Below are 22,847 nucleotides of genomic sequence, written 5' to 3'. Positions count from 1 at the left end.
AAACTTAGATTGCTGATTTAGACCTATCTTTTCTGTAATATATAATGATTTGATGCTATAAATTTTCCTCTAAGCAGTGCTTTAATTAAACCCACAAATTTTGGTGCATTTTCATTTATGTTCAAAGTATTTTCTAATTTCTTTTGAGAATTGTTCTTTGACCCATGGATTATTATTATTATCATAATTATTATTTTTCTTCAATACGGAGTTTCACTGTTGTTGCCCAGGCTGGAGTGCAATGGCATGATCTCGGCTCACTGCAACCTCTGTCTCCTGGGTTCAAGCGATTCTCCTGCCTCAGCCTCCTGATTAGGTGGGACTACAGGCGCCCGCCACCATGCCTGGCTAATTGTTTTGTATTTTCAGTAGAGATGGGGTTTCTCCATGTTGGCCAGGCTGATCTTCAACCCCTGGCCTCAAGGTGATCCCCCCAACTTGGCCTCCCACAGTGTTGGGATTACACGCATGAGCCATTGCGCCTGGCCTGACCCATGGATTATTAAGTATGTTGTTTTATTTTAAAGTGTTTGCAGATTGTTCTGTTAATGATTTCTAGTTTAATACCATTGTGATTGGAGAACAAACTGCATATGATTTCATTTCTTTTAAATTTGTTAAGGCTTATGTGTCAGGATATGTTCTCTCTTAGTGAACATTCTGTATGTGCTTAAAAAGTATATGTATGGTCTGTATATGTATGGTCTGTATATACATATATGTATTCATATATGTATACATATACGTATAAAAAGTATATGTGTGGTCTGTTTGTGCTTAAAAAGTATATGTATGGTCCAGCACTTTGGGAGGCCGAGGCGGGCAGATCACGAGGTCAGGAGATCGAGACCATCCTGGCTAACACGATGAAACGCCGTCTCTACTAAAAATACAAAAAAAATTACCTGAGCGTGATGGCGGGCGCCTGTAGTCCCAGCTACTCGGGAGGCTGAGGCAGGAGAATGGCTTGAGCCCAGGAGGTGGAGCTTGCAGTGAACTGAGATCGCGCGACTGCACTCCAGCCTGGGTGACAGAGCTAGACTCCATCTCAAATAAAATAAAATAAAATAAATGTATATGTAAAGTATATGTATGGCCGGGCACGGTGGCTCACGCCTGTAATCCCAGCACTTTGGGAGGCTGAGGCAGGTGGATCACGAGGTCAGGAGATCAAGACCATCCTGGCTAACATGGTGAAACCCCGTCTCTACTAAAAATACAAAAAATAATTAGGCAGGCATGGTGGCGAGCACCTGTAGTCCCAGCTACTCAGGAGGCTGAGGCAGGAGAATGGCGTGAACCCGGGAGGCAGAGCTTGCAGTGGGCTGAGATTGCACCACTGCACTCTAGCCTGGACAACTGAGTGAGACTCTGTCTCAAAAAAGAAAAAAGTATATGTATTTTGCTGTTGCTGGGTGAAGTGTTCTATAAATTAGATCCAGTTTATTGATGGTGTTCTACAGTTCTCCTAGATTTTTGCCGATTACTTGTTCTCTCACTATGAAAGGGAGTGTGTGTGTTATATGTGTCTTAACAATTCATTGTCCAGTTAGAGTTGCTATTATACCACTTCAAGTGGATGGAGAGCCTCACTGCCATCCATTAATGTGCATTAATCATTTTGAGAGTGAAAAGATTTTTAAAAATGTTTTTACTTTTTTAGGTATGGCCAAGTGAGATGGGGCTAGTGAAATGGGCACGAAAATTGGAAGCTGATAGTGTGTGAGCTAGACACCCATGAATGCTTTTTGACTGGGCAGTTAGAGGGATGATAGGTAATAACATAAGGCAGCTCCATCACACACGCTGGTGACTCCTGTGGAACAGACCAGCAGCTGCATTTGGAGATTCATTTTAGATTGTTCCGTTTCCTCTTAGAGCTGTGCTTGGTCATCGTGTTCTGAGTGGTCCATTGGCCTCCGTGTCCCTTTACGGGTGGACATTTGCTCAGTGACTTTTGAGCAGCTGGATCTCCTGCTGCAGCAGGTGAGTGAGGGAATGGACGGCTCCGCGGACTGGCCGCCGCCCCAGGAGAAAGAGTGCATGGCCGTGGCAATGCTGAATCTTCCACGACTTCAGGTATTTGTGATTTCCCTTCCTCTTGCTCCTTTTATAAGTGTCTCAGCGATTTGTAAGGTTTATGTATTTTGAAGGCCTGTTGGATGAAGTATTTTAAAGTAAGATTGTAATGCACTAATAATGGACGCAAGGCTTAAAAAACTTGATCTGTTTATTTTGTTTGTCCTGGAAGTCAGCCTCGGCATGCAGGAAAAGTGTGTATGGATTGTGTTATTTTTGCTAGAATCATTAGTTTGTTGGCATTGTTACTGTTTTACTGTTGTTGCCTGTGGAGAAATGACTGGGTGAGATCACAGGTGATGGAGAGAGACAGCGCTCAGCTGAGACACCAGTGCTGGCCTGTCTCTCCTCTGTACTGTGAAAACCCTGCACCAAGAGGGTCCGGTCTTTGGTTTCCCTGGGCCACACTGGAAGAAGAATTGTCTTGGGCTACACATAAAATACACTAACGACAGCTGATGAGCTTAGAAAAAAATCCCAAAAATATCTCATGATGTTTTAAGAAATTTTACTTTGGGCCGCATTCAAAGCCGTCCTGGGCCCCGTGCTGCCCTCGGGCCATGGGTTGGACAAGCTTGATCTACTCAGTAAGCTCGGCTCCCAAAGCAATACCTTCCTTTCCTCACCATGAAGGTTATGGTTATGGTCAAAATAAAAGCTGCAAAAGTCTTCCTCCCTGGCAAAACTAAAGCTGAAGTGTTTGATCATCATCTTTTGTCTTTGTAATAAAACCCTCTAACTTAATGACAAGAACCACAGTTTTCTCGACATAGTAATTTTTCCCTTTTATTACAGTGGTTTCTGTGTAACAACCCGTCATGTCCCTCTTCCAGCCCCTCCCCTTTTTGCCCTGCTTCTAGAATGTACAGAACTGAGTGTAGTGTTTAGTTGCAGTAATGAACTGGGCAGAGGTCTGAAGTGTGCTTCTCTAGTCCTCTGTAGCACTCATTTATCACCATACCTGTGGCATCCTGGCATTTGCGTGGGTGCAGCCCAGGTGTTTGCTGCCCCTCCTGGTTTTCAGTGATGTTTCTGTTCTGGTCGGTGCTGTGGGGCGTGGCCTCGTGTATGTCTTAGGCTGTCGAGGTGTCCCAGCGTATGGTTTTGCATTTGCCTCTCTGGGGTCCTGAGGGTTCTGTAGGTTTCACAGACTCTAGGTGAGTGTTGGTAGTCATTTCCTGACCTGTGATATCTATACCTAGATGAGTGGTGTGCTTTTGATTTCACTTCTACTCCCAGGGCAAGGCCGGGTCTCTGATTTCTCGTGGGGCCTCTTGCTACCCAGAGCCTGGGACGGGCAGTGTGTTGCCCCCTGGCTGTGGTTGGCTGGCAGGCAGGTGATCCTGAGTGGCTCCCAGCCTTCTGCAGGAAGCTCGGGTTCAGTGGGTCGTTGTATGCATTCCCGTGTGGGAGGTTGTGCTGAAGCCTGGCGGCTTGGCTCTGCTTTCAGAGCCCGGAACCTCTTGATTCCTGCTGTGTGTGCCCATGTGAATTTCGGTTTTGCACTTGAGGAGTTTCCTTGTGTACTCTCAGCTCCGCAATCTAATTTTTAGCAGCTATTTTTTTTTTTTTAAGACAGGGTGTCACTTTGTCACCCTAGCTGGAATGCAGTGGTGCAGTCTTGGCCTGCCAGGTTCAAGTGATTCTCCTGCCTCAGCCTCCCAAGTAGCTGGGACTACAGGTGTGTACCATCACACCTGGCTGATTTTTTTATAGAGATGGGGTTTCATCATGTTGGCCAGGCTGGTCTTGAACTCCTGATCTCAAGTAATCTTCCCACCTTGGCCTCCCAAAGTGCTGGGATTACAGGCATGAGCCACTGCACCCGCCCATTATTACAATTAATTTTGTGTGTGTGTGTGTGTGTGTGTGTGTGTGTGTGTGTGTGTGTTTACTTTTATTAATGTGACTAAGAACAATTTTTTTTCCCCCCTGAGATGGAGACTCACTCTGTTGCCTGGACTGGAGTGCAGTGGCACAATCTCAGCTCACTGCAGCCTCTGCCCCCTGGGTTCAAATGATTCTTCTGCCTCAACCTCCTGAGTGGCTGGGACTACAGATGCATGCCACCATACCTGGCTTATTTGTGTATTTTTAGTAGAGATGGGGTTTCACGATGTTGGCCGGGATGGTCTTGAACTCCCAACCTCAGGTAATCTGCCCGCCTCAGCCTCCCAAAGTGTTGGGATTACAGGCATGAGCCACCGCACCTGGCCATGTTTATTAATACGACTAAGAACATTTTGAATTGCACCTGTGGCTCCACTGGTGTCCTGGGCAGGTGGCTCTGTGGTGTCCACACAGGTTGTCTGCTGTGTCTTCATCTTCGCTGCATGTGACTTTTTGGTTCCTGTGGCACGTGGAGTCCTGTATGGGACATTGGTTCTACAGTAGATTTATAATAAAGATGTACCTACTAAAAAATACAAAATAAAAAGAATAGAAACAAACATAGAAATAAGTATCACCTCACAAAAATTTTGGAAAGTAGAAAAAGGAAGATGCATTCACAATTTTTTAGTAGCTGATATCCAGGCTGTCTTCATAAGCATGGATAACGTGTCCCTCTCCTGCATGGATAGACACCGTTTTCTCACCTTAAGTGTTTGTGATTGAAGGATTCTTGATGTGTTGACTTGGAGGATGCAGTTGTTGAGCAGTAGTTTATCTAAAGATTGTAAGAGACTTTTAGAAACATTTCATGTCCTTTTTTCCCTTGGAAAACGTGGGTTGAAGAAATCGCCGCTTGCCAAAAATAAGCCGTGAAACGGATTTCAGAGTAACTCTAGTTACATGCTGGTGAGGAGCCGTGGAATACCATTTACATTTGAAAATAGAGGGCTGTGAAGTTTTCATAAGTAGTGAACCCCGTCAGAATTACACATTTTGATTATGGCTCTAAATTTTATATTAAAGAAATAAAAATTTTATCGTATTTTATTACCGTCTTTTGCTCCTTCAAGTGTAGCATACATGCTAGATTCTAGGCCTGTTTCTTGTGTTACAGTGGTGTTACCCAGGCAGGTTATCAGGTAGTGAATGTGCTGTCTGGTGGTGGTGGTGAGCCCAGTGAGGGCACATCCTTGCCGTGTGTGATGAGGGCCTGTGGGTTGCTGTGGGATTCCCAAACCCTGGCTCCTCTGTCTCCTGCTTCTGTCCTTACTCACACTGCTGGTGGTTTTCTGGTGTGAGCCACGGGGGCAAGTGGGATTGACAAGCCTGCTGTCACATGAGGAACCTGAGTTAAAGTGGAGCTGAAAGCATGTCCTCGCTCTTGATGTTGTGCAGAGAACCACTTGTGCTTCTGGCCCAATGGGGCAGGTGGAACCAGGCCCTGGTTTGGCTCTCCTCCCCTCCATGCTCCCCTGTCCTGTCTGATTTGCTTTCACACTGATGTAAGAGTTACTTTCCCTCGGCCTCCCAAAGTGCTGGTATTACAGGCATTAGCCACTGCGCCCGGCCAGCATCCTTTCAAGTACTGGGGTATACCCAAGCTCCCAGCTTCTAGCTAGGAGTCATTTGGTCCCTCTTTATCCCAAAGGACCTGCCACCATCATTGGTTCCCAAAGCCCAGCAGGGTCCAGGCTCTTCAGCCTCCAACCACTTTGCATTTCTTTTCTGCTTTTCATTCATGGAGATAAAGATTAACTTATTTTTCAGCCTGGGCATGTCTTTTTTATGTACTTTATTTTTTATTTATTTTTTTTTTTTGAGATGGAGTCTCACTCTGTCACCCAGGCTGGAATGCAGTGGCGGGATCTTGTTTCACTGCAACCTCTGCCTCGCGGGTTCAAGTGATTCTCCTGCCTCAGCCTCCTGAGTAGCTGGGACCACAGGTGTGCACCACTATGCCCAGCTAATTTTTATATTTTTAGTAGAGACAGGGTGTTGCCATATTGGCCAGGCTGGTCTCGAACTCCTGGCTTCAAGTGATCCTCCTACCTCAGCCTCCCAGAATGCTGGGATTACAGGATTACAGGTGTGACCACCGCGTGCGGCCTTTATTTACTTTGTATATCTCATCTATTACTGCTGCAGTTTGCAGAAGAGAGGATGCCCTCAAACCTAACTTCTCCAGACCATCCCAAATGGGAAGTCTGCTCCACGTCAACAGTGTTGTTGCTTTTAAAGACTATACGTCAACATGCCAGATTATAGCAAAAGGATGTCGAGGGCGCAATAGGAAAGCAAGCCTGAGAGTCCTGGGGAGAAGGTGGCAGAGCTGCGTTTTGAAGGTGGTTCCTTCTTCAGACCCTGCCCTTCCTGCCTTGTTCCTCCAGTTGCGAGATTTGCTGTTGGAGCTCCTCCACGGGCGAAGAGGTGAGGCTGGACTGAGAGGGAGATGGAGAAGCTGCCAGAGGTTCTTTTGGATCTAGAATTGAGACAGCAATTCCAGCCAGGTCTGGAGGTGGGTGCTGTCACCCAGCCCCCAAGGGAATGGTACTGATTGAAGAATGTGGCAAGAACTCCCTGGCTGGGAGAGGGAGGTGCTCGCTCCTTTGAATCGCCTGAGCCCAGGCTGGAAGGCCCAAGGGGGAGGACGAGGCCAGCTCACTCCAGCTCCATCCCCTCCCTTTAACCCTGAGCTAGTCACCCTCCCAGACTCCAGTCCCTTTTCCTAAGTGCCCTCCCTGCAAAGTCTGCACGGAGCAGCGCTCCCTCGCGCCAGCTCGCCCCGCACTTTCTTGTCTTTCAGCAACCCCATGGGTTTGAACCTGAGATGATTCATGTTCCTAAAAGCCTCTTTGGGCTGAGGGAAGGCGTGGGTGGCTCTGCCAGTTTTGGAGTGGGGGCCGCCTCTTCTCAGAGCCGCTGCGAGGGCCAGGGCCACCCTCCCAGGCGGGTGTCTCTGGGCTGGGCAGCAGCTTTGTAGGCAGCCCGGGCCATCCCCACTGGTCTGGGAGGCTGGGGGTGCACCGGCTCCTGCTCCTGATAGAGCCAAGGCACCTTCCTTACCTGAGAGCTGACTTTCTTGAAGAGCGGGCACAGAGGAGCTGGTAACCTGGGTGGTGTAGGCGCCCAGGAGAAAATCTGCGGCTCAGTCTCAGGGAGAAGTCTCCACCAGCACAGCTGTTGTAGAGATGGGGAAACTGGGCTGAGAGGGAAGGGGGCTTGCCCAACTCACCAGCCCTGGAGCGTTTTGAGCTTTGGGGGTGGATTTCCCAGGAAATGTGTTTTATGGCACCACCGCCTCTGGTCACCCACCCTGAGGTGTGGCGGGCCTGGACAGCCAGCTTGACTGAGGGCCAGGCTGGTGAAGTCAAACGTACCACTCAGGAAGGAGACCCAGCCCTTCTCCAGACAGAGTTCAAATGTGAGGACTGCCTTCTTTGGGCCTCAAATTCCCCACATGAATTCCAAGGACCCCTCTAGCTCCTACGCTCTGGGCCAAGGTTTCCTCTGAGCCCCAGTCAGCCTAGAGGACCTAGGATACATCTTCCTTGGACAGAGACCCACCATACGGGCAGCAGGAGGTAGGGGTGGGGGTAGGCAAGGTTCCTGTGGGGAGGTGGAGCTGTCATCAGAGATGGTGTCTGCAGACAGTGGGTGTATCGTGGCTCTGCTACTACTTGCTGGGTGGCCCCATGATGTTTCTTTCCCCACTCTGGACCTCAGTTTCCCTATCTGTTCTGTGGAGATAAGATGCCTGCCTGCATATTTGTGAACTGGGATGTGTGGGGGCCAGTTGCAGTGTTTCTTGGTGTGGTCCTGGGGCAGCCTGCACCACCCCATAGAGATTTCTGGGCCCCACCCTAGGCTCACAGGACCAGAATCTCTGGGAATGAAGCCTGGGAATTTGCATTTCCACAGGCATCTGGCTGATTCTGACATGATTGAAAAGCACTAATAGTATATAGCAAGCTCTTTATAAAAGGTAAATTCATAGCTGCCTTTTACTAAATATAAATCTCACCTTCCCTTCCTCAGTTAAGGACACACACCGCAGTTGAAAATCACTGTGCCTTTCCAGATGCAGAATCTGACCTTTCCGATGAGATTCTGTTAACTGTGGCTTTCTGTAGTTTGTATTCCAAAACAAGGGGAATATCTTTCCATTTTTTCAATATAAATGTTTAGGTCAGATACGCTTTTTCAAACTGGACACACACACTCACACAGTTTAGGATTTCAGCTATGGCTTCCTCTCAAATTATTAGCCTCTTTCTGCCAGGGAGCAGTTTTTCCCAGACAAGACCCTGGACACAGGCTGGTGGGGCCCCTCCTCATCAGAATCACTAGATCATGACTGACTTCTAGAGGTGGCTTTTTCTGCTTAAGTGTCAGCCTATGGGCTGGGATGTGACCCCCAAAGTTGCAGCAGAAGCTTCCACCCATCTTGGGCACCCCCCTGCCATCTATGGGGAAAGGCCTGTCCCTTGTCTTCTGGGCCCAGCTGGCCTCACAGGCATTCAGCAGATTGGAAAGTCAAAGCATGTGCTGTGCTTGGCTGGGCTCTCCTGCACCCCTTTTTGGGGTGAGGTGGAGTGCATCCAGCCCCCAGAATCCCTGCCGTTTATTCCCCCCCTCATCCCCACCCCCATACACACTCACAAGTACAAACACAGGTGCAGTCACTGTCGCACACCACTCTGGACAGCACCATTTCCAGCCTCAGGGGGGCAGTTTCCTTACAGGGAAGTTAATGAGGCACTAAAGAAGGCTCAGGGACAGGGAGAAAATCTATCGAGAAGAGGCTCCTAGACCTGGTTCTGCCTCAGAATTGCTGGGGGTCCTTGAGAAAGTTGCTTTCCCTCTCTGATCTCAGTTTCCTCAGGTGAGAAATGGGGGGCCGGCCAAATGGTCTAAGGTTCTGGGAACCTCTAAGTCAGAGCCTGTAGCTGGTGGTCAAGATGAGGGAGAGGCCCTCAGGCTCAACCGAATGCCTGAGAGTCAGGACAGGCCCAAAGGTGAGCAACCTGAGCACATCAGGTGGGTTCAAAGCTGGTGCATGAGCCCCACAGCCTGCAGAGCAGCTCTGGACTCGGGAGCCCGCTCGCACCAGCCCAGTGGGACTTCAGAGATGTGGGGTCCAGCCTCTCCTACTGTTGCAGGGCTGGGGGCTGGGATCTGCAGATTCTGACCCCACAGCTGCCTTAGACATGCCAGATGGGCTGGGGCAAGACACACCCCTCTCTATGAACTGAGCAGTCAGTCCAAATAGATACACTAAAGAAGGGCCGTGGGATGGACCCAGCTGTAGCCTGGGGCTACAGACTAGTTTCCAGGGTACTCAAGCAGCTGGCCTCTGGGGTAGCAGCCCCGGGTATGAGAGGCAGGACTCAGAATCTAGGCCAAGCCTCTACAGGAATCCCCTCTGGAGAGCCCGGGCACTCTGCAGGAGGGGCAGCAGGCAGCAGGTGCACCAGGAGCATGTTTCACAAGGTGCCCAATATTGCATCTGCTCAGATAGGCAGCGAGTTGGAAAGTGGATGCAGTAGGTAGGGTGGCGGCTGCTCCCCAGAGCCAGGACTCCAGCCCAGCACCCACCTGAGTCCGCCTCAGTCCTGCTCAACTGGGTTATCTGTGCTCTTGGCCCTCTGGTCCCACCCACAGAGAGAGGGCTTTGGGGCGACTAGGTGAGCTGGTCCTTGTGGGAGGATGTAACTGACTCCTGAGCCTGGCGAGCCAGGCAGCCCCTCACCAGCGTCCCCACCCCAACGTCTCCAGCCCCCCTCATTCCCTGATCCTCCCATCCGCTCCCCTGACCCAGCGGTTTCCTCTGCTCACTCTCTTTTCCTGCTCCCAGGCTCGCCTGGTCACGTGTCCTTCACTCTCCTCTGAGTCTCCCTCTTTCCAAGCCGCCTCCACTCTACTTGACACACTCTCCCTTAAGACACCAGAGTACACAAGCGCAAGTCCCCGCACCTCACCTTTCCTCCCAGATATGGGAGGGAGATGACATGAAGACCCAAACGCCCCTTGGCAAGAGATCTGGGGTATGCAGAGGGGCAGATCTGAGGCTGTGGAAGCTCCAGGGGCTCCCTGCGGGAGGCTGCATGTAAGCTGGCTATTGAATTTGGCTCTGAGCTGAGACCCCTCCTTGAAGCTCCAGACCAGGAGCCAGCTGCTAGCTCGACCCCTCCATTTGGTGCCTCAGAGAAACCTTGCACTCTGTAGGTCTAACTCTGAATGCAGAAAATCCCCCCATGTCGGCCCTGTCTCTTCATAGGGAAAGCACCACCTCAGACCCAGTTCTGCACCAAACCCACTTTTGAGTCATGGGGCTCCTGCCCTGCACTGTGAGCACTCTGGATAAGCCAGTGCTGAGGGGGAAAGAGCTCTGAATGCCAAGCCAGAACATGAGCTTCAACTCCACCTCCAGCTCTGAGAGCTGTGTGTGGGGAAGGGCCCTAGTCCAGCTTGCTGTAGAAAGACCAGTCTGCCACTGTATGGCACACGGATGGCAGGGGCAGAGTGCAGGTGGAGAGAATAGAAGGTGGGCAGGGCGGGGGAGGCAGGGACATGGCTTTAGCCGTGGAGATGGGAGGACAGACGGGACTTGGGGGCTACTTGGATGAACCAAGGGAGGAGTCAGGAAGAGACACCCAGTTTTGTATCAGATGTGTAGAGCGTGGGATGCTGTTCATTGATCGAGGGAGGGGGAGGAGGAAGAGGTATGGCATGGGGAGGAGGTAGCTGAGCTCTGTCATTAATGTCATTTGAAGTCCCCAGGGAAAGAAAGGCCCACCAGCGCCTTCACTGCTTCAGCCAGCTCTCAGGGTGTCTGTGCTCCCTGGCCCTCTCAGCTCCTGCTTCATAGCTGTCAGCTGCAGTGGGGGACAGCTGCACAAGGGCCCAGCATGTCTGTGTGTTTACCCAGGGGACTGCCGCGTGGCCCATGCCGAGCAGAAACTGATGGACGACCTTCTGAACAAAACCCGTTACCACAACCTGATCCACCCAGCCACCAGCGCCTCACAGCTCATCTCCATCGAGACGGAGCTCTCCCTGGCCCAGTGCATCAGCGTGGTAGGTGCAGAGGGTACCTGTGGCTCAGGCTCAGGTGAAGAGGCAGCTCATGCCCAAGCCCCAAGCAGTCAATGTCCAGAGGAATGAAATGACTAGAGTTGACTTAGACTGACCAGTACACGGTGGGGAGGCTGGAGGAGGGTCCATGAGGTTTATAGGTGTCCAGTATTTAATGAGGTCATGGTTTTGTTAACAAAGAAGAAATGAGGGTGGGGGCGGGATCACCACTGGCTAGGCAGCCAAGGGGCCTGCAGAGACTCTGCTCAGCTGAGTCTCCAGCATGACCATGAGCTTCTCCTCCTCATCCTCCCAGCCCCACCCTACTCTCTCCCCCAGCTTGCTCAACAGGTGACCTTACAGGCTCCCTACTTGTTGGGGAAAATAAGAACCAGACTGGGGGAACTGACGGGTACAGAGGCCCAGGTGTAGGCGCAGGACCACAGGCGGTGCAGCGTCTACTGAGCCAGGCGGGTGAGGGTCTGGAGAGTGGGCATGGCTGCTGCAGGCATGGAAAGGAGGCGCAGATGGTGGCACTCCCAGGGCCCATTTTCAGGGTCTCCATATGTGGACATGTGCAGAGGTGGGGGTGCTGAGGGAGAAGGGGCCAGGGAATTTCTCATCTTCTCTCTACTGCCTCTGAGTTGGAGATGTCAGAGGGAGCCATGGCCCACCGTAAAGTAACACAATGTCCCCACCCACAGGGTTAGAACCCCTCCCCTGGAAGCAGCTCTGAGGGGAACAGTCACATGTAGAGAGTGCAGGACACTGTGTCCAGCCGGGGGAAGGAGGTCACCAAGGGGGTTGACCCTCCTCTGGCCAGGTGGCTGCCTTCTGACACACCAGCCTCTCTCTCTAGCACGGTGGGCTCCACACACCCAGCCTGTGAAACCTACAGCCCTCAAGAAGGCTTTGGCCAAATTAATGAGCGGCTCCCTCTCCCAGGAGGAAGCACAGCTGAAGGATGCGGAGGGCAGTAGAGTTGTGTATGCTCCGCCCCCTCTCTCCAGAGTGGGACGGAAAGAAGGGGGCTTTCAGCCAGGCTGGCCCAGGCTGCGGTCTGAGTGTCACTGTCCAGCTATTGGCTTCTGGCTTAATGGGTGAGCCCAGCTGCTCCTGTGCAGCTGCCGCCCTAGTGAGGGTGAACCGGCAGGCGAGTTCCATTTCTGAAAGCCTGGGAATACAGTCAATATTAGGCTGTGGGCTGCTGGGCCAGGAAGGGGAGTTTATTTTTCAGGGTTTGTTTATCTATTGAGTTGATGAGGGAGGGTTATAGGTACAACCAGCTTAAAGATGGAAATTTTGAGAGAGCAGGCAGGGATTTAGTGCTGGGTAAGCCTTCTCAAAGCGGCTCTTTTGGGGTGGCCAGAATCCAGTACCAATGTCCTCAGCATGTTCATCAGCTGCTGGGGGAGTGGCGGACAGGATGAAAGCACAGGAACACTTTCTGGATGATAGAAATACTCTGTATCTTCAAAGGAGGTAGGTTCCATGGGTAATGTTAAATGAGTTAAAACTCATCAAAATGTAAACCAGATCTGTGCATTTCACTGAATATAAATTATACCTCCAATTAAAAACATTTTTTTAAAAGACAGATGGGCTGGACGCAGTGGCCCACACTTGTAATCCCAGCACTTTGGGAGGCTGAGGCAGGTAGATCACCTGAGTCAGGAGCTCGAGACCAGCCTGGAAAACATGGTGAAATCCTGTCTCTATTAAAGGTATACAAAAAAATTAGCCAGGCATGGTGGCACACACCTGTAATCCCAGCTACTCGGGAAGCTGAGGCAGGAGAATTTCTTGAACCCAGGAGGCAGAAGTTACAGTGAGCAGAGATCGTGCCACCGCACTAGTGCCTGGGCAACAGAGCGAGACTCCATCTCAAAAACAACAAAAAAAGGACAGATGAAGGTTTTCAACTTTCACTAAAGGCAGAGGAGCTTGTGACAGATTTGCCTCCCCACAAGAGCAGTTAGAAAAACTGGACAAAAGTGTGCCCTGCCCCCAATCAAAAACAATTGTTGGAAGGTAACTGAAAACCTCAGCCAGAACTTGAGTGACCAGGCCTAGGAGGTGACCCTGACAGTCTGTGGTGCTTTACCCACATTTGGTGATTGGTCAACAGTAGAGGGCTAAGAGGCTAAGAAACTGAGTATGAAGTAGTACTTAAGGGGCTGGAGAGCCTACCTGAATGTTTGGCACTCTCACAGGGCTGAAATGATCTAATGAGAATTTGGGTCCCAGGAAGGAGATGGGACCTCGGTGGGGACCCTGGAAGGGCCACCCCTGGGAGTCCAAATGAATAAAACATAGACCAGCCGTCATAAAACCTAAAACTTGCTTTGAACCAGCTTAGTCCCAAACTAGATGAAGGCGATGTGCCCTTACTCCAGTTGTGTGCCATAAAGTCAAAGTCAATACTCTCTGGAGACAGAACAAAGTTTATTAGGAATGCCATAAGACAACACAAGACTAAACGAGAAAGACCAAGAAAAAACACAATAGAAACATACATGTAAGGAAGAAACTTTTTTTTTTTTTTTTGAGACGGAGTCTCGCTCTGTCACCCAGGCTTGAGTGCAGTGGCACGATCTCAGCTCACTGCAACCTCTGCCTCGCAGGTTCAAGCAATTCTCCTGCCTCAGCCTCCCAAGTAGCTGGGATTACAGGCATGCGCCACCATGCCCGGCTAATTTTTGTATTGGCCAGGCTGGTCTTGAACTCCTGACCTCAGGTCATCCATTCACCTCAGTCTCCCAAGTTGCTGGGATTACAGGCGTGAGCCACCGTGCCTGGCCAGTATTTTGCCACAATTTAAAATAAATAAATGTTTTTTTTCAGGTTTGTGCTCAGACTCTATTCTAAACAGTCACGTGGCGGCTTACTCTTCTCCAGGCCTTGCTGCCGGTTTTTACATGTTTATTGTTTTTGCGTTCTTGTCATCTGCTCGGTAGATGGCAGCTTCCAGGTGCTCCTAAGGGGCCGGGAAAGAGAGTGAGAAGGCACGGAGGTTGCCAGGTCATCCCGCTTGGGGCCCCGCCCTCATCACCTCCCTCAACCGGGTCTCCTGCAACTCTTGGTGGGCCATCTCGGCCACCGCTTCCCCCTGAGCTTCCTGCTGCTGCAGCTGGGCAGTGCCTCCTTCTCAGAGGCCAGCTGCTGATAGGTGGCCACACACTGCTGCAGGTGACCCAGGTAATGGTCTCGCTGCTGCTGCAGACTCTGAGCCTCTTGGCTCTTCAGCTCCACCTGCAGGATAGGCGTCAGGGTAGGTAGTGGCTGGCTTCCAGATTCTGGGCCCATAAACAGGGTGGCGAGGGCACTGCGGGGCTCTGTCGCCTGCCCAGGCCCCTTGCCCTGGCCCCTTCCTCCAGGCCTAAATGACTGCCTCCCTTGCCTAGAGGCCCATGCCTCCCTCCCCAGCCTCAAATCTCACACCCTTCTTCCCACCATTTAAACTGTAGGCCACAGACTGGTGGAAAAGCAGAGGGAGCCAACCACCATCTGCTAAGTTGTGGTGAGGTCGTTCTGTATGATCTCCAGGGTTTCCACGCACCTTCGTCTGCTCCCCCCAGAGCTCGGCCTTCCGCCCCAGCTCCCCCAGCCTCTCCTCCAGCTCCTGCAGCCTCACCTCCAGTTCCTGCATCTTCTCCTCCTGGTGCCGCAGCCTCACTTCCTGCTCCCACATCTTCTCCTCCTGCCTCCGCATCTTCTCCTCCTGTTCCTGCATCTTCTCTTCCTGTTCCTCCATCATCTCCTCCTGCTCACGTATCTTCTCCTCCTGCTCCCGCATCATATCTTTCTGCTTCCGCACCTTCTCCTCCTGCCTCCACATCTTCTCCTCCTGCTCCCGTATCTTTTCCTCCTGCTCGCGCATCTTCTCCTTCTGCCTCCACATCTTCTCCTGCTCCCGTATCTTCTCCTCCTGCCTCCATATCTTCTCCTCCTGCTCCTGCCTCTTCTCCTCCTCCCGTATCTTCTCCTGCTCGTGCATCTTCTCCTCCTGCCTCCACATCTTCTCCTCCTGCTCGTGCATCCTCTCCTCCTGCTCCCGTATCTTCTCCTCCTGCCTCCCCATCTTCTCCTCCTGCTCCCATATCTTCTCCTCCTGCCTCCCCATCTTCTTCTCCTGCTCCCGTATCTTCTCCTCCTGCCTCCACATCTTCTCCTCCTGCTCCCGTATCTTCTCCTCCTGCTGGTGCATCTTCTCCTTCTGCCTCCACATCTCCTCCTGCTCCTGTATCTTCTCCTCCTGCCTCCACATCTTCTCCTCCTGCTCCTGCCTCTTCTCCTCCTCCCGTATCTTCTCCTGCTCGTGCATCTTCTCCTCCTGCCTCCACATCTTCTCCTCCTGCTCCCGTATCTTCTCCTCCTGCTTGTGTATCTTCTCCTCCTGCCTCCACATCTTCTCCTCCTGCTCCTGCCTCTTCTCCTGCTCACGTATCTTCTCCTGCTCCTGCCTCTTCTCCTCCTCCTCCCGTATCTTTTCCTGCTCGTGTATCTTCTCCTCCAGCTCCCGTATCTTCTCCTCCTTCTCTCGCATCATCTCCTCCTGCCTCCGCATCTTCTCCTCCTGCTCCCGTATCTTCTCCTCCTGCTCTTGTGTCTTCTCCTCCTGCTCCCGTATCTTCTCCTCCCTCTCCCGTATCTTCTCCTCCTGGCTCCACATCTTCTCCTCCTGTTGCTGGTTCAGGCGGTTCCACAACTCGTTCTCTTCCACCTGGGCTTGGAGCTTTGCTGACACACTCTGCAGCTCCTTACCCAGGTGGTCAGCCTCCGCCTGCAGCTGCTGCTGGAATAGTGAAAGTGTTGGTTTGAACCTCAGAAGGAAACAGACTCATGAGCTAGCCATATAAATGTAATCTATAGGAAAGGCACGGGGGCTCATGCCTGTAATCCCAGCACTTTGGGAGGCCGAGGTGGGCGGATCACGAGGTCAGGAGATGGAGACCATCCTGGTTAACACGGTGAAACCCCGTCTCTACTAAAAATACAAAAAATTAGCCGGGTGTGGTGGCGGGCCCCTGTAGTCCCAGCTACTTGGGAGGCCGAGGCAGGAGAATGGCATGAACCCGGGGGACAGAGCTTGCAGTGAGCCAAGATTGCACCACTGCACTCTGGCCTGGGCGAAAGAGTGAGACTCCAACTCAAAATAAATAAATAAATAAATAAATAAATGTAATCTATAAAATAATGGTTTTCATCCAGTATCCTTTAAAAAAATATTTTAAGCACTAACTCTGAGATTCTGATTCCCCAGGCAGGGCCCCAATTTGTACATTTTTAGCACACTCTAGAGGATTCTATGGTGGGACCAGAACAGGGACCCAAATTTTCCAGCTCTTGGCTGGAGCCTCCCCATACCCTGCATGATCCCTAGACCAGCTGGGTGGGGCTGGTCCCACCCCCCCCCCGTCCCAGCTGGGTGGGGCTCCCACAACCCCCAGGGCTGCAGCCGCTCACCTGTGGCAGCAGGAGCTTGGCCCTCTCCAGCTTTCTTTTTAGCTCCTTTATGTTGAGCTGGATCTCAGACTTTTCAGATTCTACAAGTCGAAGTTTTTCTTGTAGTTCGGCATTTTTCTCCTTCAGCTCCTCATCGGTTATGCTATGGCCAGAGGCAGTAGAGAAAGGAATGAATGAAGAACAGAAAGGACCGCTTTGGTGATCAACCCTCTACTTTCAACCCACAACCACAGAACCGTGGCATTGGTAGGGACCCCAGGAATTAAAAGTCCCAGGTGGCAGGCCAGAGAGAAGACATGAGTTGCCTGAGGCTACCCCATGAGTCAGTGGCACAGCCTGAACTAGAGCTTCCCTGTGCACCCATGAAAACCTGTAGGAGCCTCTCCCCATGCTCACCTGTACCCCCCACCTCCCAGCACACCACCCACGCTAAGGGCCCCCAGACCTCCCATTCCACCTTCCCCCATCCTACGTGTTCCTGTACAGTTCCAGACTCAGGGTGTCCCTCTCCTTTGTTAACTCCTCGATGTACTGCAAATAGAGAAAGGTTAAGTCAAGACAGAGCAGGCAGAGGAGTAGCTGGATGACCAGGAACAACAGCTACTGTGACTACTCCACAGTAACACTCCCTCACTCTCAATCACACCTGACATGTTCTCAAGGCATTTCCAAGCCCATGGTCTCATTTGTTTTTCGTTTGTTTGTTTGTTTTGGCAGAGTTTCATTCTTGCTACCCTGACTGGAGTGCAATGGCGTAATCTCGGCTCACCACAACCTCCGCCTCCTGGGTCCAAGTGATTCTCCTGCCTCAGCTTCCCGAGTAGCTGGGATTACAGGCGTGTGCCACCACACCCGGCTAATTTTGTATTTTTAGTAGAGATGGAGTTTCTTCATGTTGGTCAGTCTAGTCTTGAACTCCTGACCTCAGGTGACCCGCCCACCTCGGCCTCCCAAAGTGCTGGCATTACAGGCATGAGTGAGAGCACCCGGCCCTCATTTGTTTTTCAAAGAACTCAGTGAAGGTGGAAGGGACAGGGAAAGAGACTGAATTTAGGGCTGGCTAACAGGGGCCCAGAGAGATCAGATAATATTGCTATTGTTATTAGTCTTATTACTACCACTGTTAGAACCTTTATTGAGTGCTTCACCAGGCACTATGCTAATAATCCTATTTAATCCTCATAACCTCCATAGGAGATGGTTACCATTATTATCTCTATTGTGTAGATGAAAAACATGTGGTATTAAAGGTTAAGTGCTGCCTAAGATCACCTACAGCTGGGATTTCAACACCCAGGTATATCTGATTCTCTAAGCCCATTCTTTCGCTGGAGGTAGGGGCACAGTTAAGAAGGAGGAAATTAATCCTTTGTTGAATTTTTGAAAGGATGATACATTCGCATAGTCCAAAACTCAGAAAGTCCAGAAGGGAAATATCTCCCCCCCACACTGTGCCTCTATCCTGAGTTTTTTTTATGAATCCTTACAAACATGTTTTATGTATATTACCATAATACATACACACACACACATATATACCTGCTCCCTCTCTCCACACAAATAATAACATACTCAAGATACTCTTCTGCACCTTTATGGTACAAGTACCCTAACCGCCACTTAGGACTTGGCCAAGGCCACAGCCAAGGATGGGCAGGGCGGGCACTTGGCCTCTGAGCTCTATGTCCGGTGCTCGCTCCCCACAGTGCTCCCCAACTCATCCGCAGCAGCCCACTCAGCCCCAGTCTGCCTCTAACAACCACACACAAAAGCAGCAAGAAATGGCAATGCTGCCTTCTGGGCAGGACACTCCATCCTACAGAAGGGAACTTTAGGCTCACTCCTCCATCTGTGAAGCTGGGCTCCCAGGGTATGGGGCAGTGGTTCGACTCACCTTATCCGCCTTCTTCTTCTGTGTAGTGGTGGCAGAGAGAGCCTGCTCTAACTCTCCTGCAAACTTCCATGAATCATGCAGGCGGCCGATCAGATCCCTGGCCTCTCCTGGAATGAGAGACATTCAGATGTGGCCCAAAGGACTCCCCCTAAAGGCCTGTCAAAGTGCCAGGTTCAAGGATGATGGGGTGCAAGATTCCCACCTTCCAACTGCTTGACAGCTTGCTGGCTGTAATAGAGTGCCGTCTGAAGCTCGGTTTTCTGACATGTAAGGATTCGTATGGTATGAACCTGGGCCTTTGGGAGAAAAGACAAGCAAATGCTGAAAGAGAAGCAAAGAAACATTCCCCAGAGGACAGGAGGGAAATTCACACCCTCCACTCACCTCTAGCTCCCTCCTTAGAGCTTCCTGATGTTGGTGGTTTGCCTTCTTTTCCTATAGAAAGAGGAAGACAGAGCTCTTGCTAGGAGGAGGCAGAGATGGCACAGCAAAAGACATGCCCCCAGAATGGCACCACTGCCCCAGGACAGGCCCACCCATGGGACCAGTTTATCAGGGACCCTGTGGGGATGGGGTGGAATAAGGGGGGTGAGCCTTCTTCCCCAGGCTAGGAGTGGGGGAGATGAGACTGGAGCCTCTACATCTGAGTGCCCCCAAACCCAGCGGTCATGTCGTGAGCAAACAAAGAAATCGCGTTACTTCTTCCAGCTGAGCTCGGTTCTGTTGTTTCTGTGGGGAGAGTCAAAGGAAGGTGACTGAGGGTGGCCCCCTCGACTCTATTCCCCAGGCCAGGAAGCGGTAGGCAGGGGTCAGGAATGGATTTAAAAGGCACAGTTCTCAGACCCAATGGGAACACAAACTGGTCAACTCTCCTCAACTCCCAAAGAAGAAGGATTTGGGTCTTTGTTGGTTTTTGCCCACAGCCACGGAACTCAAAGTCTGAAACTAGATTCTCTTGAAAAGACAGTAACAGAAACCTTCAGAGATGGAGTGTGAGAAAAGCCCACCCTTCTGCCAGCTTGTGATTTAGAAAGGTGCATTCATTCAGCAAACGTTGAGCACATACGGGCCAGGGACCGTTCCTCACAGCGGGGATAGAGGTCAGAAAAGGCAGACAGGAGTCCTTGGCCCTGAGGTTTCCATTCTAGTGGGCCTTTAACTGTCAGGCTCTCAGAGCTAACAGAAACCTCTGATACTCTCTAACTCTACCTCAGGAAATGCATGCCCAAGAAGGAGAGTTTACAGCAGGCCCTGGACTAGGGATTAACATAAAAACACAATGACAAATCTCATTTAAACTTCACAAATACAAGTAAAACAATACCACTCCTGTTTTACAGATGTGAAAAGAGAGGCCCAAAGACCTCAAGCAATTTGTCCTAAATCATATCCCTAGCAGATGGAGAGGTAGGATTCAAATCTAGAATTCTTAACCAGTACCTGGCAGTTCTTCCACAATCTTAACAATTACCCTCTACCACCCCTTGGGCCCTCTGTCCCCAGGAGCCTGGCCAGCCAAGACTCACATCCTCAGGTGAGTGGCAACCATCAGAAGTGGTTGTCTCAGGGTTAGTGCCATTATTTATTTTCTTCTTTTTGGTGTCGCTTGCTCCTGCACCAACACTAGGGTTGGTCTGGGCATGATGGTCTCTCAACTGTGGAAAGGAAGAGCAGTGATACTCATGAGAACTACAAGCTCCTACAGTCACATCCTGCTTTACAGTTTATATTAAATACTCTTATAGACCATCTGATTTAATGTCACCAACTGTAGGAAATGTTGTCACAATCCCTTAGTGACTGAGAGATATTGATACCATGGCTGAAAAAAAAGGCAGTAATGGAACTTAAACTCAGTTTTCTGACTCTGAGCTCTGGGATTTTGCCACAAATCAGCAGCTGCCAGGGACCAAAACCAGAGACAGAGGTAGAAAAGCAAATATTAAGTAGGCAGGAACTGTACACCCTCACACGTCTGTTAGTGTTAAGAAGTACACCAGTACCTCTCAAACCTTTACATCAATGTATCCTCATGGCAGAAGGCAGCCTTTCTGTTAAATCCGGGAATTTAGCAGAAAGAGGACAACCCAAGCCTCATTTCAGAGAGAAGTCTTGTATACTCTTATAAATCTATGTGACTTTCATCCCTAAGTACATTAATGTTTCATCTCTCAATAGAATCAAGGGAAACTGATGCTTCAGAAAGATGCCCCATATTTATCCTGTGGCACTCAAAGTACCCCAGGTTGAGATGAGATGAGGAAGACTCAAGCTGTCAAGTCCAGTTTCCCAAGATCTGTTCCACAGAAGATAAGCAGATCTCACTCCAGAAACCAGTGACTGAGGGGCACTCTGGTCCCAGAACAATGGAGAATTCAAATCTGAGGTGCAGAACTCAGAAAAAATGTTAAAGTCTCTCTGGAGAGTAGAAGCCTGGGAGAAAACCCAACCCAACCCGTTCTCCCATTGCCACCCAGAGACACTGTCAACATGTGGAGCTCATGGGGGAGGTGTAGGCTTTTCACACTGTCAACGTCTGTGGTAAGAAAGTCAGGCAGCCTGAAACCTCTCTCTTCTAGGTCCCACGGTCCCCATTCCCCTTCCAGCTGGAAACCTGTGCTGCAACCAGAGGAAACAGAAGTGGGCAAGAACACTTAGGGGACTGGGTCCTAAGACCAAAGGCCAGTCTCGTGGTAGTAATGACAGTTTGTAGAGGGACTGTGACATCACTACATTCCACTCCTCGGTGGAGTGGCGGGGGTAGGGGGAATACATGAGTGCAATGCCCAAGTTGCCACTTTGAGACTGGGGAGGGGGGTCACAAAATTGGGACCCATGTCCTTGGAGACGTGACCCCAAAGAGCCCCGGGAGGTCAGGCTTGGAGCGGCAGGAGGTGAGGGCCAAGTAAGGAGCAAGAGCCCCAGGAGTCACATCCCCAAAGTCACCCTGTGGCAACTGGTGATGGCAGGTTCTGGGGCACCCAGGTCCTTGGAGATGTGAGCCCAAAGAGCCCAGGGAGGTCGGGTTTGGGGTAGCAGGAGGTAAGGGCAGAGTATGGAGTTGGAAGCCCCGGGAGTCACCTGCTCAAAGTCACCCTGGGGTGCCGGGCAGGACAGGGGCAGGACTCATGTGGGGGTTGGGCTGACTGACAAGATTTTGGTGTGGGGATCCCAGAGGTACTGGGGGGGCCCAGCCCGTTGTGCCTCAGGAGTGGCACCGACTGGCAGCAGTTCAGCTGTCAGAGGGGGCCTCAACTTGGGTTGGGGTGCTGGTGCGTTTACCTTTTCCTTGGCCTCGGCCAATTTGTTCTGTCGGGTTTCTTTGTACATCGTGGGTTGGGTAGGGAGGTAGGATTGGGTAGGGGGGCGGGGATGGGTAGGGAGGTGGGGGTGGGTAGGGAGGTGGGGGTGTGTAGGGAGGTGGGGGTGTGTAGGGAGGTGGGGGTGGGTAGGGAGGTGGGGGTGTGTAGGGAGGTGGGGGTGTGTAGGGAGGTGGGGGTGTGTAGGGAGGTGGGGGTGGGTAGGGAGGTGGGGGTGGGTAGGGAGGTGGGGGTGTGTAGGGAGGTGGGGATTGGTAGGGAGGTGGGGGTGGGTAGGGAGGTGAGGGTGGGTAGGGAGGTGGGGATGGGTAGGGAGGTGGGGATGGGTAGGGAGGTGGGGATTGTCAGGGATGTGGGGTTGGGGCCACATCAGCATGATCCAGGTGAGGACAACTATACACCTCCAGTCACCTCTACGTCGCTGTGTGACTGAGCCAGAGGAGGCGTAACCAGGGCTGCACTAGAATGCAGAATAGGGGCGTGGCCTCAATGCTTGAAGCCCATTGGCCAATGAGAAAGATGAAAGGAAAAGGAGGCGTGGCCAGACAGCAGCGTGTCATGAAGGACCTGTGTTGTCACAAGGAAAGCTGCCCATGCAACTGCTGTCCCCGCCCACTCCAGGAGAGGGGCGGGGCTGGCTTTCACTTGAAAAACTTTAAAACTTTATTACCTCAATTGAGGTACAAATCCTATTAAAATGGAAATTTTATAGTGTGCTTGATGATTGATAAAGCAGACTTTAGTATCCAACATTCCAATAAGATAAAGTAATCACAATGTTTTCTCTTTTTTGGAAAAACTTTCTCTTATTCTCCTACATTAGTGTTAAGTTTAAAAAAAAAAAAAATCAAGAAACATGTCTAATATCTTTAAAAACACAAAGCGTTTGAGCCAGGCGTGATGGCTCATGCCTGTAATCCCAGCACTTTGGGAGGCTGGGGTGGGTGGATCACCCGAATTCAGGAGTTCAAGACCAGACTGGCCAACCTGATGAAACCCTGTCTCTACTAAAAATACAAAAGTAGCTGGGCATGGTGGCAGGTGCCTGTAATCCCAGCTACTGGGGAGGCTGAGGCAGGAGAATCCCTTGAACCTGTGAGGCAGAGGTTGCAGTGAGCCAA

General features: G+C 51.0%; 1 protein-coding gene and 1 pseudogene across 2 annotated transcripts; one reads left to right on the top strand and one right to left on the bottom strand.

Annotated features, from left to right (window-relative positions):
* Positions 1-8,930: 8,930 nt before the first annotated feature.
* LOC129028715 (uncharacterized) lies at positions 8,931-10,082 on the top strand (annotated as a pseudogene).
* A 3,389-nt stretch (positions 10,083-13,471) lies between these two features.
* Positions 13,472-22,312, bottom strand: LOC129028676 (golgin subfamily A member 6-like protein 1). Of its 2 annotated transcripts, XM_054474302.2 has the most exons (10): positions 21,689-22,182; positions 19,933-20,061; positions 19,106-19,135; positions 18,791-18,841; positions 18,609-18,702; positions 18,407-18,513; positions 16,985-17,043; positions 16,513-16,654; positions 14,681-15,841; positions 13,472-14,023 (listed from the first exon to the last, which is right to left on the bottom strand). In XM_054474302.2, exons 1-10 carry the CDS (start codon positions 22,100-22,102, stop codon positions 13,961-13,963), a joined length of 2,250 nt encoding a protein of 749 aa, XP_054330277.1. In that variant the 5' UTR covers positions 22,103-22,182; the 3' UTR covers positions 13,472-13,960. The 2 variants fall into 2 exon arrangements, with proteins under 2 accessions (XP_054330277.1, XP_054330276.1); XM_054474301.2 differs by lacking the exon at positions 19,106-19,135 and having other exon boundaries at positions 21,689-22,312.
* Between the last annotated feature and the right edge of the window lie 535 nt (positions 22,313-22,847).

Source organism: Pongo pygmaeus, chromosome 16 (assembly GCF_028885625.2).
Source record: "Pongo pygmaeus isolate AG05252 chromosome 16, NHGRI_mPonPyg2-v2.0_pri, whole genome shotgun sequence".
Classification (NCBI taxonomy): domain Eukaryota; kingdom Metazoa; phylum Chordata; class Mammalia; order Primates; family Hominidae; genus Pongo; species Pongo pygmaeus.
Note: the sequence above shows the minus strand (reverse complement) of the source record. Positions and strands in the feature narration are given on the sequence as shown.

Bases quoted from the DNA above. Each gene is read 5' to 3' on its own strand.
- LOC129028676 (XM_054474302.2), bottom strand. From the start codon at position 22,102: ATGCTGATGTGGCCCCAACCCCACATCCCTGACAATCCCCACCTCCCT. The intron at 20,062-21,688 runs GTAAACGCACCA...TCCTTTCCACAG, and splicing joins TGGCCGAGGCCAAGGAAAAG to TTGAGAGACCATCATGCCCA. The intron at 18,514-18,608 runs GTGGGAATCTTG...CTCTCATTCCAG, and splicing joins AGCTGTCAAGCAGTTGGAAG to GAGAGGCCAGGGATCTGATC.